The 19,008-nt window shown below is 46.0% G+C and overlaps 1 protein-coding gene across 1 annotated transcript in view; it reads left to right on the top strand.

Moving 5' to 3' along the window:
• The window catches only part of LOC142585988 (protein Wnt-16-like), a 277,621-nt gene that overhangs the window by 59,876 nt on the left and 198,737 nt on the right, over nt 1-19,008 (top strand). Inside the window, exon 3 of the mRNA XM_075697163.1 lies at nt 13,380-13,540. Coding sequence (XP_075553278.1) covers nt 13,380-13,540 — 161 coding nt within the window. The remainder of the gene's footprint in view (nt 1-13,379; nt 13,541-19,008) is intronic.

Here is a 19,008-nt window from a genome sequence, read left to right as displayed (position 1 = left end):
TCAGTCCTCGAAAGCAGAATTGGAACGCTGTGCTCTTCTTGATGTGCTGTGCGAGCAGCGTTATCAGCGGAATCATTGCCGCTGATTCCACAGTGGCCAGGTACCCATTGAAAAACGACCTCGTGGCCTTTTTGTCGGACATCATGGTAAAGTTTCACGACTTCGTATGTCAATTGGTCATGACATCCGTGTCGGAGAACTGACTGCGTGCACTGTAGTGCCGGTTTTTAATCACAGAACACAGCCCATTTTCTAGGTCTTTCAGAATCAATCAATTCCAGTGCTCGACGCAGGGCCGTTAGTTCTGCCGCCGTTGAGGTCGTGACATGCGATGTCTTGAAGCGCAGTGTCATTCCTCGCGTTGGTATAACCACGGCACCACCAGAACTGCACGACGTAGTCGATCCATCGGTATAGATGTGCACGTGGTTGCTGTACTTTTCATGCAGAAGTAGTAAGCTCAGCTGTTTTAGAGCGGGGGCCGGTAGATCGGTCTTCTTCTGTAGTCCTGGAATCATTAGATGTACTTGTGGATGGCTCAAACATCACGGAGGAAACGCTGGCTTGGCCGCAGGTGCGTACCCTGAAGTAAACGACGCACGATGTGCACTGACAATGCCGCTAAATGTCGAGCAGGGCCTTGCAGCAGTGAGGCTCGCCAAGTGGTGGGAAGGGGTCCTAGCATAATGCCTGAGATGCATGCGCATTGTCTCAACGGTAATGTGCGTCGTGATCAGGTAATCCTGCGCAAGGGCAATGGTTTCAGCCGTTGATGCACTGCGTGGTAAGCCAATGCATATATTATGGGCTTGGGCTTGAATACTCTGAGTCGTACGCAGGTTAGTCTTGCAGAAGTTGGATATTGCAGGCAGGCTGTATCGCAGGAATCCAACGAACAACGCCATGTACAACTGTAACATAGCGTGTATAGATACTCCCCAACTTTTTCCTGCAAGGAACCTGAACAGGTAACAGATAGCAGTCAGCCGCTTTTTCCCGTAATTGACGTGCGGAGTCCAAGACAGGTCTCTGTCAATTACGACTCCCAAGAACCCGTGACTTCTGCTGTATGGTATAAGTTGTCCGTTAATAGATACGCCGTAACCAGACATTGGCTTCCTCGTGAATGCCACCATTGCGCACTTTCCGCATGAAATTTCAAGTTCTTGGTCACGAAGGTAGCAAGATGTCATTGTGGCTGCCTTCTGAAGCCGAGCGCGAAGCTGAAGTCGTGTCACACCTGATGCCCAAATGCAGATGTCGTCCGCATAGATGGAAAGTCGTACGGTGCTTGGCAGGTTGTAAACTAATCAACTGAGGGTGAGATTGAAAAGAGTCGGGCTAAGCACTCTGCCTTGAAGGACTCCTCGGCTACCGTAATGCACGGATGTCGGGCCATTTTCTGTGTGCACGTAGAATGGTCTTCTGTGTAAGTAGTTGCACACCCACATATACATCTTACCACCAAGTCCGACGGCTTCTAACGTGCTAAGGATGGCTTCATGGGTGACATTATCATAAGCTCCTTTAACGTCTAGAAACAGAGCAGCAGATAGTCGCTTACAGGCCTTTTGGTGTTGCACAAATGTTATCAAGTCAACAACGCTGTCTGTTGACGAACGGCCCCGTCTGAATCCGACCATATCATGTGGATTGATTTTATAGTACTCTAAGTACAATTTCCGATGAGTTAAAATCATTCTTACCATTGTTTTTCCGACACAGCTGGCAAGTGCGAGCGGACGGTATGAGGAAATGTCCAAAGGCGATTTGCCAGCTTTGAGAAGTGGAATGAGGCGAGTTGACTTCCACTCTTGCGGAACCATACCCGTCTGCCAGGAGTCGTTGTACAAGAGCAAGAGTGCCTTCCGAGCTTGGTCTCCTAGGTTACACAGGGCACGGTATGTAATACCGTCAGGTACTGGCGCTGAAGAACGCCTGCACAAAGCCAGCGCAGCTTCTAGTTCTTCCATAGAAAAAGGGCATTCCATGCGGGGATCGCGTGAGAACAGTGGGTGGTCGAGCGTTCCCGTACCCGTTCCATCGGAATTTGCCTCGCCAGCAATCTTTCTGCAGAAAGATTCAGCGACGTCAATATCACGTACGTACTGGTTCGCAAAGATAGGCAATCACGTGGTGGAGGCGTGGCGCTAGCAATAAAGAAATCAATCCCACTGGTCATTCTTCCAGAGGTAGCTGATGCCCAGGCAATCTTTTGTAAGATTAACACTAAAGGCGCAAGTATAGTTGTTGCTTGCCTATATCGAAGCCCCGTATGTGGACACGAATGCATAATTGCCATACAAGAATACTTGCAGCAACATGCTCGAAATTGTCGTGTTATTCTTATGGGTGATTTTAACCTTGCCGACCTTAACTGGTCTACCATGCAGTACACAACAAAGGCTTCAGAAGCCCTTCTCGATATGATGTTAAATTTCAACTTGCGCCAAATTGTGGAATGCCCCACAAGGGTGCAAAACGAATCTCGGAGTATACTTGACCTGATCTTACTAAGTAGTGACTTCCTCTTAGAACAAGTGAAGTTAGAAGTAATAGAAGGAATATCCGATCACAATATTCCGATGTGTATCTTACCACTAGATTACAAAATATCAGTGCAAACCGCAGCCCAAACTATAATCAATTTCGACGAAGCAGATGACGCCCACATACAAACCTATTTATCTCTCGAATTCCAAGAGTTTTCGGCATTGACCTCAGATCCTTTGTCTGATATAAATGTTGTCTGGATGCGTTTTAAAGACATAGTGTCCCACTGTTTAACAAATTTTATTCCTGTTAAATCTAAAAAACCCTTGAAAATTAACCCATGGATTACTCGGGAAGTAATACATGCAAAACGCCAACTCAAAAGGTTACGCAAAGCTAGCAAGGCAACAGGCAATACTCCATCTAAGACCCCTAGGCTAGCGCTTGCAGCAAAAAATTTCAAACAGAAATCCAAAGAAGCGAAACACCATTACTTCAACACCGTACTTAGAACAACAGCTTTATAAAGAACAATCCACATAGATTCTGGAACCACTTTCGCCAAAAAAACACACTCATAACTCGGCTCTCGTCAAGTGAAAAAGCGGATAAAGCCAACAGATATAACCAATTCTTTCGTTCGGTCTTTACAAACGATAATGGCGTCATGCCAGACTTAGTTCTACGGACTGTTTCCACTATCGACCCACTCGTTATCACAGACGCTGGTGTTCTTAACCTTCTTCTTGCCCTAGACACTAAAAAAGCATGTGGTCCGGACAATATACCCAACCAATTTCTTAAAAGGTACGCACAGTGGTGCAGCAGATACCTCGGCCTTATTTTCCGTAAATCCCTATCGACATCAAAACTACCCAAAGATTGGAAAATAGCTCAAATTATTCCGATCTACAAGTCGGGAGATAAATCCGCTGAATCAAATTTCAGACCAATATCGTTAACGAGCACGGCATGCAAACTACTCGAACATATAATTCTAAAACATTTAACTATTTTTTTTTGAAAACGAAGGCATCCTGTCCCCTAACCAGCATGGTTTTCGCAGGGGTTTATCGACCATAACTCAATTAACAGAAGTCATACACGATCTCGCACTGGGTATTGACAATCACGGCCAAACGGACCTAATCCTACTTGATTTTTCTAAAGCGTTTGATTGTGTTTGTCACACCAAACTAATAAATAAACTAAAAAGCGTCATCGGAGACACAGAAATTGTTGCTTGGGTTCGTGGGTTTTTGTTTAATAGGTGTCAGTTTGTTATTTTCGAACATACAACATCAGATATAGTATCAGTTACGTCAGGAGTACCCCAGGGCTCCGTGCTTGGGCCCTTGTTATTTCTCGTGTATATTAATGATATAAACACTAACATAGACTGTAAAATAATGTTATTCGCGGATGACTGTGTCATTTATAGAGAAATTAAATATGATCAAGATCACTACTCCCTTAACAAATCACTTAGTAGTATTACAGAATGGTGCTCAGACTGGCAGATGATAATCAATGTAAAAAATCAGCATGTATGACTATAACGAGGAAAAAAGAATCTTCAGACTTTTGCTACACCATAAATGGCACAGTTTTGACTAAAGTACAAAAATATAAATATCTAGGCTTAACAATAACGTCAGACCTAAGGTGGGACGAGCATATTCACCACATTACCTCATCTGCTATGCAAAAGTTATTTTTCCTTCGCAGATCACTTCAACTCGCACCCTTGTCAACAAAACTCCTAGCATACAAAACATTCCTTAGGCCGATCCTCGAATACGGAAACACTGTATGGTTTCCTCATACCCAAACTAACATAAAGAAAATAGAAACAATACAAAGGAAGGCCATTCGATTTATCCATAACAAATTTAGACGTGAAGACTCTCCCTCTAACCTTCTAGCAATTTCTGGGCTCCTTACGCTCGAAGCACGAGCGAAACAGGCACGTTTGAAATTTCTTTATCAACTTCTGCATAATTATTTCAAAATTTACATTTCAAATTACATTTCTTATTCACAAACACGACCTACCAGGCACAAACACACAAACACCTTAGTAGAATATAAATGTAATAATAATGTGTTTAAATATTCCTTTTTTCCGGTTGCCATCCGTGAGTGGAATATGTTATCGCCTCTCACCACTAACACAGAGTCACTGTCTCAGTTTGAATTAAAAATTGAAAAAATTGTTTAGCAGGTTAAAATTGCTAGTGCTATTATTGATCGTGCAAACCACCCTGTACTTGTACCCTGTGTATGTAGTCGGGTATGCAGCGTACCATACCTCAATTGCTATTTCTTATTTTTTGAAAATTCGTATGTACTTGTGTTTGGTGTATACATTTTGTAGTGAAAATTGTTTAAGTTGCAGAACTGACGTTATACATGTATTGATACTTAGCATTATCAGTGTTCTTTGTTTATGTACATATATATATATATATATATATATATATATATATATATATATATATATATATATATAGTGCCCTCCTGCTATGGTCTCAGTAGAGACTGGCAGTATTGTAAATAAATAAATAAATAAATAAAGTGCCAGAGATTTAAACGGGTGGCGCTGACCAAAGGTTGTGCGAAGGTCACGAACAGTCCTCCATATAAGCGACAAAGGTTTTCGCAGATCCAGGCACTGGCAAAAGGATGCCCATTGCCGCGAAGCCAGCTTGTTCATGTGACGTTGTATTTTCTTTTGTGTTTGTCTAGCCAATCTCAAATCATGATTGGATTTCGTGCGTCTATATCTTCGCTCTGCACGACTGCGAATTGCTCGAAGTTTTGCTAGTTCGATGTCGAAATCGGTGCTGGAAGAACTCCTCGAAAGCAAATGCGTGGTTGTTTGTATGGCATCCTTTATCGCGCCCTGTAGGTTATAAGAGGTGCCGTCACGACAACAGTCTTCCATTATTATTTTGTATTTAGGCCAATCGGTGCACTGGACGGTTCTTGAGGACTTGGAGCTAGTCAAACCTTCGATCTTCAAATAGGTTGAGATACGGTCGCTACCCCGTGTTTCTAAATCGGAAAACCAGTGCACTCTTCTCGAAAGCGACCGTGAAACGAAGGTTAGGTCCAAGCAGCTGCTATACGCTGATCCACGCAGATAAGTAGGGCTACCATCATTTGACAAGCAAAGTTCGCGTTCAGAGGCAAAGGACACCAACGTTCTGCCTCTAGAGTTAACTTTGGAGCTTCCCCATAGGTAATGGTGGGCGTTAAAGTCATCAGTGAGCACCCACGGCTGTGGAGTCGATGTCGAAATTCCTCGTAGGCGCTCACAATCTAGACGGCTTGCTGGAGATAAATAGGCTCCAAGAATTGTAAACGTGAGCTTTTTCTTCTTCACTGTTAAGCAAACGTATTGATTTGCTTAGTCAGGAGGCACTGGGTGATGTACATAAGTCAATCACGGCGTATAGACACAACAACCTTGCTGCACTCTCCGTGGGTAGAGGACATAAAGCACTCATACCCGGATAGTCTGATGGGAGCTGACAGGTTGGGCTCGCAAATCACGATATTGGGGAACTGGTGCGTAGAGAAAAACTGTCTAAAGTCGGACATGCGTGACTTAAGCCCTCTGACGTTCCACTGAAAGACAGATGCATTCTTGACTTCCTCTTGAAACGACGGCATCTCTCGGGCCATGGTTTTACCCTAGAGCCGGAAGCACCAGACTCAAGGTGTCCAGCACCTGCAGTGCGCTCTGTGCCGGCGGGGTTTTCATGCTGCTCAGTAGAATGCGCATGGCGTCCATAAGTGACTTCAGCATCACTATGACTTGGCGATCCTCAGTCGTCGTCGCATCCTCGGTTCGTGAGGTCATTGAGGGCGGCGCAATTTGATGTGACACCGATGCAGGTTGTGCTCGTGGAAGTGTTGGCCACTCTTCAGGAGGTGCGAGTCTTGCCCCTTTCTTCGTTTCGCAGTGTCTGTCTTTGTGGAAGTCGGCGTTGATACGGTAGCCGCTTTGCCGGAAGATGATGGCGTATATCTTTCAGTACATGTTACTCTTCGTGATGCTCTTCGATGGCGATGTCGTCGTCGCCTGAGAGTAGCTGCAGCCTCTTTGTGTGTTGAGTGGTCCCGTACCATACGTTTGAGTACTGCTCGCTCGTTCCTCACCCGCGGGCAATCATTGGATGAGGCCTCATGAATACCATGGCAGTTAGGGCACTTTAACACAGTTGCGCGGCAGGCATCTGCTGAATGAGATTCGGCGCACCGTGGGCACACGAGGTTATTCCTACAGACACCTTTTACATGTCCCATCTTGCAGCATTTGTAGCATTGCAGGGGCTTCGGTACGAATGGGCGGACTGGATGGCGGAAGTGGCCAACTTTGACATGTGAGGGATGGCTGTCTCCATCAAACCACAGCTTCAGGCAACGGGTGTTGCCAAGTCTTGTGATGTGCGTGATAAGAGTGCCTTCTGTAGTTGGCTTTATTAATATTGGTAAGTCGTCGGTTGATATAGAAATATCGACATCATAAATGACGCCGATAGTCCCATTGCAGCCAGTAGGTATCATGGATCGCACTTGTACTTTGTCAATTTCTGTTACGTGCCGCAGGCTTTGCAGTGCACTACGGTGTAGAACATCTACTGCAAGGGCATTCTTCCGTGCATTTATTCTCACGTCCTTTATCTCATTTGGCGCGATTCCCTCAAGAAATGCAGAAAGGACTTGCCTGTTTAGGAGTCGCAGATTTGACACTGGGGTCCACAGGCATGAAGAGCATAGTCTGCAGCCAGCGCTGTGGTGTTGTCTTCACGGTGGAGACACTTGGCGACGATGGCCTCCGTAGTAGTCTTCTTTTTGTGGTTCGGCTCATGACAAGCGTGAAATCGTCGTCCGACGAGTCGACGCTATCCGAGTACAACTCGGTTGCCTCGCTGTCCGTGTCACTTGACGCATTTCTACGTTTCCTGGACGCGACCCCACGTGATGGCTTGGCTCCAGGAAGGTCTTCGAGAGCTTCTTCGTCCATTGCCACAACACAGGAGAGGCAGCTCCCAGAGTTTGGAAAGAAACAAACCGAGACAAAGGTACAAGCGTTCTATGATAGAAACACTTCGTCGTCGTTCCCCGGAGAATGTGATCTCGGGCAGCGGCATTAGCCGCTACATTACCAGCCAGGGACTCGTGTCCCGGGGCCCATACAATGTACAGTTCTGGAAAGTTCTCTCGTTTTTCGTGGATGCTCAGGGCTTGTTTGGAAATGCGGCCCTTTTGATAATTTCTACATGCTGTTTGTGAGTCGGTGATGATTGTGATTTGATCTTCTTCTCGCTGGACCGTAGTGGCGGCCAGGGCTATCGCCGTTTCTTCCGCGCAGTCGATGTCTGGAGTGCTTACCGAGGCCGCTGCTACCTCTTGTCCTTGGCCGTTGATCACGCTGATAGCGTGGGCCGCTCTGTTCTTGTACTTTGCCGCGTCGGTGTACCGGACTTCTCCTTGTTTTGGTCCTTCGTAGGCCTTACGTAGAGCTTTCACTATCGCTCGCCTCCTTTCTCTGTGGTAGTCAGGGTGCATGTTTCTCGGGATGCTGGCCACTGTGATCTTCTCCCTCAGGGGTAGAGGAACCCGCTGTTTTGTGGACTCATATGCGACTGAGTAGCCCAATCTTATTAGCGTGTCCCTACCCGTGCTGGTGAGCTTGATTCGCTCTATCTGGCTCGTCTTGTGGGCCTCTACTAGTTCCTCCCAAGTATTGTGGATGCCCAGGCTGAGTAGCTTCTCCGTCGACGTCGTCGGTGGAAGCCCCAGTGCCAGCTTGTAGGTCTTTCGTATTAGGGTGTTCAATTTGTCTCTCTCACTGTTCTTGAGACCCAGGTACGGGGTTCCGTGACTCTGCTGATTATCAGGGCTTGTATTAATCTGATTGTGTCCTGCTCTTTCAGGCCGTGCTTTTTGTTTGTCACTCTTTGCACCAAGTGCGCGACTTGGGTACCTGTCGCTTGCAGTTTTTTAATGGCGGCGAGACCGGCACCGTCCTTCTGGAAAGTGAGGCCCAGAATACAGAGTGTGTCCACTTTGGGTATGTTGACTCCATGTAGTGTCAACGTTGGGTCAGGGTTCTCCTGCGGAGGCCGCCCTCTTGTCCTCTTTTTTGAGGATCAGGAGCTCCGACTTTCCCGGCGCGCATGAAAGACCGCAGCGGTGTAAATAATGCTCGGTCCTGTCGATGGCTTCCTGCAGGGCGTCTTGTTCGCCCATCGATCCCGTGCACGCCCACATGGTCAGGTCGTCTGCATACATTGCGTGACGGATACCCCTGACGCTCTCCAAGAGGTTCGGCAATCCCTTCATCTCTATATTGAACAGCAACGGGGAGATCACCGATCCCTGGGGGGTTCCTTTCTGCGGTATTTGGAACTTCTCGGTCCTGAAGTTCCCCAGGCCTATGGTCGCCGGTCTACCCGTCAGGAAGTCCCGGACGTAGTTGTATGTCCGCCGTCCGCAGTTGGTATGTTGTAGGCTGGTTAGCACTGCTTCGTGTGAAACACTGTTGAAGGCTCCCTTCACGTCGAGTGCCAGGATGACACTCTTGTGGCATGTGTTGAGGCCGTCGATGACTTCTTCTTTAAGCTGAAGTAGAATGTCCTGGGTGGAGAGGTTAGGCCGGAAACCGAACATAGTGTTCGGCAGGTGCCCACCTTCTTCCAGGTAGGGCGAGAGACGATTGTGGACTATGTGCTCAAAGAGTTTTCCGCGCATGACGTGAGAGAGATCGGACGCAGGTTCTGTAGGTTGATGGGCTTGCCGGGTTTCGGGATCGTCGTTACGTCCGCGTGCTTCCAGGAAGCCCGTATACTGCCGGTCTCCCAGCTTTCATTGATATACTTTAGTAAACTCTCCGTCGCCCCGTCGTCCAGGTTACGGAGGGTCTTGTTGTTAATTTTATCCCTGCCGAGCATCGTGTTTCTTGTGAGATTTCTTAAGGCTGCCACGATCTCCGACTTGGCGAAAGGTTGGTCTGAATCCGGATTGGTTCCCCCTCGTACTCCGGGTGAATGACTGGCTGCGTCTTCCGTTGTTGCTCGTCTCGATCCTATGTATTTCCCGGTGATGGCTTTGAGCACTTCTTCTTAGGTTCCCTGGAAGTTGTGTATAAGTCTTTGTATGTGTTGCCCCGTGACAGTTTTTGATTCCGTCTTCGCCAGGAGGGTCTTTAGAATGGCCCAGGTCTTTCGGTTGCCGAGGGCTCTCTGTAACTGGTCGCACACTTGATTCCAGATCAGAAAATTCGGTTGTGGGAGTTCATCAGGTTTCTTTTTCTTTTTTAACCTAGGTAGGACATTAGGAACTATAATAGCAAGAGCTTGGTGGCGCAACCCACCGCCCCGTTCCAAAGAGGACGCTCATAACATCCATCCATCCATCCATCCATCCATCCATCCATCCATCCATCCATCCATCCATCCATTACTGCAAGTTAAGCTGTACGTGCATTACTACACTGGAGTGGTTTGTCTGATTCCTCTCAGCTGTGGCAAGTGCTACGTTGGGCAAACTGGGCGCGGCGTCAACGACCGGATGAGAGAGCGCGCAAATATTTTAAAGAAGAATAAGACTGCGCACTTCTCTGCGCATTGCTAGTCTTGTCGCGACTGTGAACCACTGTTTTTTAATGTCAGGATCCTAGGCAGAAGCAAGAACAAAACCGCACGTGAACTGTTAGAGGCCTACCATATCCAAACCACTTGTCTAGCTTGCGTGAGTCAAACCTCTTTTACGCTTTATGATTCGGAATTGAGATTGCTAAGCATTAAAAAAAGGCGGTAACAGTGCCTTCAGCAGACTGGCGTTCTTTGTCCTGTCTGTATTTCTTCTTGTGTGCCGTCAATTTTGGCGCTTATTCTATTGAAAGTGTTTTATGAGTTTGCGCATGTGTATGTTTGTGTATATATAGGATGCTCTGTTTTCGGAATAAACAGTTGTAAGTGCAGCGCTTGTTTTTCCTTTGCTTTTGCCTCTCACTCTTTTATTTTTTTCGAGTTTTTGCGCTAAGGATCATCTTGTAAAGCATCGTGCTAGGTGCCCAAAGGAGGCATTCGATTGTGGCCAAGATGCTCTCCTTCGCGTTTTTTTTTTCATTTCGGTGCCCCCGCCCCACAATAGAAAAAATGACATTGTTGCGCCGCAGCGAATTGTCGCATGGTGAAAGTTCGATTTTGTTACCTTATTTGCGGAAGGGAATGGGCCACGGGACGCTTCAGTTGCCGGATACACTTACTATATTTTTGCTATAGCAAATATACGGACACTTCAAGGACATTCCTGCCGTCGCCGTCACGTTCTTTATAAAGTTGCAGGGCGATAACATCGTGACTGCGTGCCGCATGATGTATGTGCGAGTGAACGCGTATACTGGAGGAGGGGGGGGGGTCTTAGGATTCTGTGATCCGTGAATCTGTGATTGTGCAACATTTTTATTTGCCTCGTATGACCCATTATTTACAATGACTTTTTCTTACATACGCAGATTTATTGGAGACTTATACGTATATTTAAATATCTTGTTGCGAGGTTTTGTGTATGCATGCAGTGAACTTTGTTTTCAGCGACACTTTCTTGCCCTTTGTCACGCTCTATTTTCGCATTTGTACATTCGCTTGTATCTTCGCATTGCTAATGTGCTCATATATTTTGCAGAACTCTTGCTTTTTATATGTGCTGTCTGTTACGCCCACCATTTCGGTGCAATTATCACAATACATGACCGGTGACAGCTGCTCCTGCGTATTACATTGACACAGGAAGGCAGCGTCATTGAGATTTTTCCTTGGCTACTATATGTCTACCAGAATGTAAACAAGGTTCTTAAATGACAAAGTTTCATGAAAATATTTGTCCTCAACTTGTTCATTTCGTGGCCTTTACATTTTTTCATATCAGCAGCATGCACTGCTTTGCTGGCTTCGAATTGATACAGTTCTTAAGTTCGTGTGATATTTCTCTTACTTATCAAATATACAAAAAAAAGCATGGAAGCGTTGATATCAGTTATTTCGGGCACAATTTTTGGGACACACGAGTATAATTTTTTGACTGACTGACTGAATAAACTTTATTGAAACCAGCAAGAGATTTTTTACGACAAAATATATATTTTATTTGTCTTGACAGTTCGTGCGTTCAAGAATTCGTTTGCAGCATCTTTGGCAGTAACAATGCAGTTATTATTCATGTATTTGATCCCTCGAGAAATCCTATAAGGAAGAGGCCGAGCTGTAACGTGAGACCCCACGGTTGGTGAAGGGTTTGTTTCCACACGTGGCGGTTTTCTCCCTTATTCTGTAATACTGCTTTCTGACAACATGTATAAAATCATCAGTTTTTCCGCATTAAACTCAGTTGGAAGTAAGCGCTTGTGTTTTTCACCGTTCTGTCTTCGTTCGCGTTTTAAACTTGTTAAATGATAAGGCGCCCCGATAACAATGCGAAGCATGTAGCGCTCCCTGCATACGTTTCTCGGTAAAGAATACTGCCGCGCAAGCTGTCATAGCGGCGGCAGCGGCGTGGGGAGCGACGTCACTAGCCTTTCATATATAGAAGAACCAGCCTAGCAGCTGGTTGTTGCAGCACCGCTATAGTTAGGCAACGTATAGTTATACGACTCCCGCGGAGCAGCATGAATACGAGGAATGACAAAGGGAAAATAAAAGGCAATACGACAAGCGGCGGCGTACTGCCGCTGGTCGTGTTGCTGTATAATTCCGCACGTCCGCATTTCCCCCGCGGCCGAATAATGCGCCGGAGGAGGAATTGAGCAACAAAGCATTGCACGCCTGCCTCGGCAGTTGTAGTGGTCGGCTTCAATAGCTTCGCGGGACATCCACTCTCGCAGGGCCGGAATAGCGAGTGAATGTAGCGAGATGCGTATACTACTGCGAAGGGGAGCTCGCTCATCTTCACTGTCACGCACACGCGTTGCTTTTCATGGTCAGGCAGCACTGGATGGTGGACATACGTAAGACCACGTCGTATGAAAGCGATAATCTTGCTGTATTCTCCGCGTGGCGTACGTGAAGCTCTCTTACCCGGACATTCTGATGGGATAGGTTGGGCTCGCTGATGACGACAAATGGGGAGTGATTCATAAACACAAACTGTCGAAAGTCAGACATGCTTGACTAAAGTACTCTGGTCATCTACTGAAATGTTGACGCGTTCCGAACCTCGTCACAAAACGACGCTACCCCCACCCTACTTGTCCATTCTGGCAAGCCATGATTTCAAATGTAATTTGAGCCCTGTGCTTGCAGCCCTTTGGACGAAACAGCCAAATATTTTAAGCGAAGCGTCCTTTTCAATTTTGGACTCGCAAAATGTGACGAGTCATGTGGCACTCGGCTAAAATAAGGGCGAAATAAGCCGCCTATACTAGCGACCGCATTGCCGACAGGGGCACGCTACCAAAATACGTCCTAGTGACGCTTTTTGTGCGGGCACAGCCGTTTGTTCCATGCTTACTCGAAAAGTGTGAAGACTGCCGCCTTTCGACCGCCGGTTGCATCGGAAGCACGTGATCGCAAGGCAGACTTCCAGGCTAGCTCTGTTTGTTGCAAAAATCTCAACCAACCAGCAAGTCGCCTCCCAGGGTTTATAGTATATATGCTTAGCGCTAGCTGGTGACTTGGAGACGATGGCTGTATTTTGCTTAGTGTTTGCCCTCGTAGTAGCAAAGTACCTTCTTAAAACGCAATCAGAAAAGTGCGGATGAACTTTCTCGCAGTCATCTTAGGTGCGCATCGCGGCGGGCCACAAGGCTTCAGCAAAGCCACGCTTTAGTCTTTTCGAGAGCTGGCACGCGAGTTGCTGCCTTCGCCGTGCAGGCAGCCCCGAGACGGCGTTTCTGTACGCGCTGCACAGCGCCGGCGTGGCACACACGGTGGCCCGTGCCTGCGCCACCGGCCAGCTGAAGGAGTGCGCCTGCGGCTCCACCGCCGCCGCTCGTGGAGCCTGGCGCTGGGGCGGCTGCTCCGACGACGTCCAGGTACGTGCTGTTCACTTGTGCACTGTTCTATAGCGACTGCGCCTGCCTGTCGCGCCGCTATCGAGAACTCCGACAGCCGAGCGCCAGGCAAAGGGACATCTCGACCTATTATAGAAAAAGAAGATCACCACTCCGTACAGATGGTTAACCAATGAATGTGAAACGGGCGGCCCCGGTGTTTACCACTGGGTTAATCCCGACGGTTCGTTAAACGACGGCGTGGTAAGCTGCCGGATTCTCGGTACGCAGTTGCTGCTTGCGCTCAGCTGCACGATGCCGTCTTGTGCCCGCGCTGCAGCAACGGCACGGCGTAGACGAGCTCGTTCCCGGTTCTGCTCGCGGCATTGCTTATCGAAAGCTGCCTGCTCCTCAGGAGTACGTATGATGCGTGGCCTACTCATTTCGGAGCCGGAGAGAAACTGCTGCGCCTGCGCTCGGCCAAGGTATATGTAAACTGGCAGCGAAGCTTCCGTAGAAGCCCACATGTCAAGAAAATGGCTGCTCGTCGCAACCGTCGCCATCTACGTATCGAACAGACAACTAATAGCAAGAAAAAAAAATAAAAAGTGACGTCAGAACTGGAGATGGCAGTGACGTCAAGATCGTATGCTGCTTGGCGCAAATGTTTGAATTTCTTTAGCCTCCGGCAGGTTGACCGCTACGCCAACAGTTATTTTTCTTTTGAGGCTGAGGCGAGATTGCGACTCGCCTCAGCTGAAGTGCCAGTGTGTCATTAAGCTATAGGAGAGCAGTATGTCTTAGTGTGAACATAATTAGGCTGTTATTTACGGCAAATTGATCCAGTAGGTCCCTTAGGAAGCCGAGCGAATAGGATGGAAATAAATGACAATGCCACGATGTTTCAAAAGCAACTTCACTTTTAGTCTTCTAAGATAATGCAACCAATATAATTGACGAAACATAACAAGTTTCAATGGATGAAAAGTACCATGGCCAGCACACACTTGTAATGTATAGCAACATATGCGAAACCTTTTCACAGAATCATTCGCAATTCTGTGCGAACATGTATACTCATATTCAACAGTTATCACACAACGTTACCCCGCATTATCATTTAGAAAACATTCGGCTTACTCATTTTTCTGCCCGCCGGACACTCAGAGCCTGTGTTACGTAGAGCAAACAAACACAGCGCGACGTTTCTTCGCGGAGCGTTCTGCATTGATCATCACGACGAGGCACAGCGCGGCGGATGCCGTAGCGTGAACTTGCACGATAACAAAAGGTCTACACTCCCACCTTTCGCCAATGAATGCCGTTCGCTAGGTCAGGAAAGACTTGAAGTGCAGCGCACGCCAAAGTTTGAACAAACACGCGAGAAAATATTAAAAAAAAAATAACTCTATGAAACCGCCTCGTTCAAGTGAGCAACGTCATTCCACACAACATAATAGCTGCTTTGCACAGTCATGCAAGTCTTGCGCCTGAATCACTGCTTGGTAGGGGTCAGCAAGAACGAACTAATAAATTGTAAAATCGAAAAAAATGAACATTTGTTGTTTTAGTAGAGAAAAAAATATTTGAAACATAATGTTTACTCTTATGAAAGTATATTGAAATAAAATTTTCGAACATTTCTTTTCACATAGGTTTTCTAAGAAAGATTCAGTGTTTGGGTTTTCTAGTGCCGTGTTGGGTCATCGGCATCAGCAGTTGCAAAGGTAGAATGTGCCGCACAAGAACCCACTACGTGGTAGGCGACTGCTCCCTCGCTGGTGCGTGAGTCGAAAGATGCGTCAGTGTACACTTGTTCATGGCTTTTATAAATCAGTCATCCAAGTCTCCAGCGTATTCGCTGGTGCCCGCGCACCTTCCAGAAACTATTACACAATTCGTGCCGCGTATGCAATCAGACCCGTCGTGGTTGCTCAGTGGCTATGGTGTTGGGCTGCTGCGCACGAGGTCGCGGGATTGAATCCGGGCCACCGCGGCCGCATTTCGATGAGGGCGAAATGCGAAAACACCCGTGTACTTAGATTTAGGTGCACGTTAAAGAACCCCAGGTGGTCGAAATTTCTGGTGTCCTCCACTACGGCGTGCCTCATAATCAGAAAGTGTTTTTGGCACGTAACACTCCATAATTTAATTTTTAATTATGCAATCAAATTATACAAGGTTCGTCGACAACACACAGAACCATCGATAACATTCGGGAAACTTCTGATACATGCAGGCGTGTCCTGCACCGAGCGATGACGTTTAAAATTTGTTAGCTGGTGAAATACGGTCACCGGATGCAGACAAAGCAGTATTCGTGACAACATAATTATGCTTGTTTTTGCATGAAAGAATCGTGAAAGGGTGTTCTAAGAAAATCAGCAGAAAGAATTGAAACACCTGTAGCATCACAAGAAAACATCTAGAATAACTGAAATTTACTGTGTTAGGCTTGTAGCGCAGCTCAGAAAGAGCAAAAAAGGAAGGAGGTAGGGGTAATCAAAGGGAACGGAAAACAGAGTGAGCGCTAAAATTTACGTAATTTGTAGCTTGTCTCCTCTCGATTCATGATTGCGCCAAACCTTGCCCATGGAGCACCCCATTCATTATTCTAGGTTGTATTGAAGCATCAACACCGTATCTGGAGGCCTTCACATGGAGTGAATTGCTAGAAAAAAGTTACACAGTGTAAAGGCCATGTTCTATTATTGTAACTGGCTTCGACATGTCATGCTTGTCTTTCTGGGCATTAATAAAATGACATACCGTCTGATAATACAAGCTTGAGAATCGGAGCGTTGTTATAGGTGTCTTTCGTTGCCCTTTGCCAAGCCGTACTATTGAAGCGCTCATTCGAATGTATGGGGGACAGCTTATTTGCATAATATATATATATATATATATATATATATATAAGCAGCAGGTTATTTTCCAAATTTATGCACTTCGTCACCGCAAGAAAACTGTTTATTGTTTTCAGCCTACTATTATGTTTTGACGAAGAACGACATTCAATTTGTTCTGTGAGGCACACAATAATTGCTGTGGCACGTTATTTTATTGCACAACACTGGATACAGTCATCATCATCATCATCATCATCATCATCATCATCATCATCATCAGCCTAGTTACGCCCACTGCAGGGCAAAGGCCTCTCCCATACTTCTCCAACTACCCTGGTCATGTACTAATTGTGGCCATGCTGTCCCTGCAAACGTCATAATGTCATCCGCCCACTTAACTTTCTGCCGCCCCCTGCTACGCTTCCCTTCCCTTGGAATTCAGTCCGTAACCCTTAATGACCATCGGTTACCTTCCCTCCTCATCACATGTCCGGCCCATGCCCATTTCTTTTTCTTGATTTCAACTAAGATGTCATTTACCCGCGTTTGTTGTCTCACCCAATCTGCTCTTTTCTTATCCCTTAACGTTACACCCATCATTCCTCTTTCCATAGCTCGTTGCGTCGTCCTCAATTTCAGCAGAACCCTTTTCGTAAGCCTCCAGGTTTCTGCCCCATATGTGAGCACTGGTAACACACAGCTGTTATACACTTTCCTTTTGAGGGATAGTGGCAACCTGCTGTTCATGATTTGAGAATGCCTGCCAAACGCACCCCAGCTCATTCTTATTCTTCTGGTTATTTCAGTCTCTTGATCCGGATCCGTGGTCACTACCTGCCCTAAGTAGATCTCGCTACCTATCGTAAACTGCTGTTCTCTTCCGAGACTGTTAAACATTACTTTAGTTTTCTGCAGATTAATTTTCAGACCCACCCTTCTGCTTTGCCTCTCCAGGTCAGTGAGCATGCATTGCAATTGGTCTCCTGAGTTACTAAGCAAGGCAATATCATCAGCGAATCGCAAGTTGCTAAGGTATTCTCCATCAACTTTTATCCTCAATTCTTCCTCTACCTCCTGAATACAGGAGGTATTCAGAGACCTGGAGTGGGAAGAATTGTGATACAGTAGCCAACCATTATTAAAACTCAGAAGAAATTATTAGCACAATGCATATGATCAGGCACATATCATTTTCAGTCAGTCAGTCAGTGTTTTATTTTCACCAAACAAGAACATCTGTGAAAAAGTGGAGATGGCAATTGCATTTTCTTAATTCATGCTTTTTTTTATTGCACGAAAGCTACTGCACTTAAATAATATACTAGTACATGCTTAAAAAGCACGATTTTATACTACAATAATAATCAATCAATCAAATGTTTATTGCAGTGCCCAGGAACAGCTAGAGAGCCTTCGTACTGGTGCACTTAAAGAGCAATATGTGAGACAATATGTACAGAAAACATGAATGTGGTAGACAAAAAAATGCGAGATAGAGAGACAAATAGGGGAAAAAGAAAACGAGGAAGAGTCAAAGGGAGTTACTCATACATGATTGTCTACAGATACGCAAAACACAGGAAATGAACTCTGAAGTATGTCAATACAGGTACAGCTCTTACTACATGTGTTTTGGAGTCGAGTCATATAAAACACAGTCTTGCAACAAGGCCATGCAAAGAATGTGAAATGCTGCCTGGTATACTGTTGCGGCACGAACAAATGCATATGATCAACAAGCTTTGGGGAATGTATACTGACATGGACCACCTTATACAGGAACGAAAGGTCTGATTAATTCATTGAGTCTTGAATCTAGAGGTGCGAGTTGAGGTATATTTGAGAAGGCTGTACTGTGGTCGCCAGAAGGGCAAAAGTAGTGCTTGAAGGTAGGTATCAATTTATTATGTACGCGTCCAAGAGGTTAGAATTAGATTTGCACGTTGCATTCCCTCCTACAGAGGCATACTCTAGTAGTGTAATTCACACAGCATAATACAATTTCAGAAACACAACAGGTGAGTAGAAATCATGCAATATACGGCATGCAATTCCAAGAGCGCCAAGGTGTTGTGTAATTATCTGTGTGAAGAGAAGCTTAGCATTTTGTAGAAGTACAAACCAGGTTCTTTCATTTCACCGACCCTGGGCAGTGGAGCATCCCGTAGGGTGTATGAAAATTGCACATGGTGTTTTCCGCATATAACTTAATGCCACAGTAGTGAAAAGACTTAAGAGTACCTCATTGTTTCTACACGAGTTTGAGAGCGAAAAAAATGTCTTTTTGGAGGTCGATGCAGTGGTGAATACTGTTGACAGCCTCAAATAGTTTGAAGTCGTCGGCACACAAAGCCATGCTGTTCATTTATAAAAATGCTCTTAGCAGTAACAGAAAGCAAGGAATATAATACCATTTCAAATACTTTTGACGCAATGCAGAGGATAGATCTAGGCTAGCAATTAGTAACCACCCGATTTGTGCACGGAAAATCCCATGCTACCTTCTGAGTGCTAGAAAACGTACTAGACTTTAGGAAGCTATTGAATGTGCTTGTGAGAACAGGGAACAAGTATGCTTCCATACGTCTTAATCACTGCGGAAGAATTACCATCAGCACCACGAGAAAGGGAATGTTTGAGACGCTTCATACACTTGAAAAC

This window comes from Dermacentor variabilis, chromosome 6 (genome assembly GCF_050947875.1).
Source record: "Dermacentor variabilis isolate Ectoservices chromosome 6, ASM5094787v1, whole genome shotgun sequence".
In the NCBI taxonomy this organism is placed as follows: Eukaryota; Metazoa; Arthropoda; class Arachnida; order Ixodida; family Ixodidae; genus Dermacentor; species Dermacentor variabilis.
This window is presented reverse-complemented; position numbering and strand designations above follow the sequence as displayed.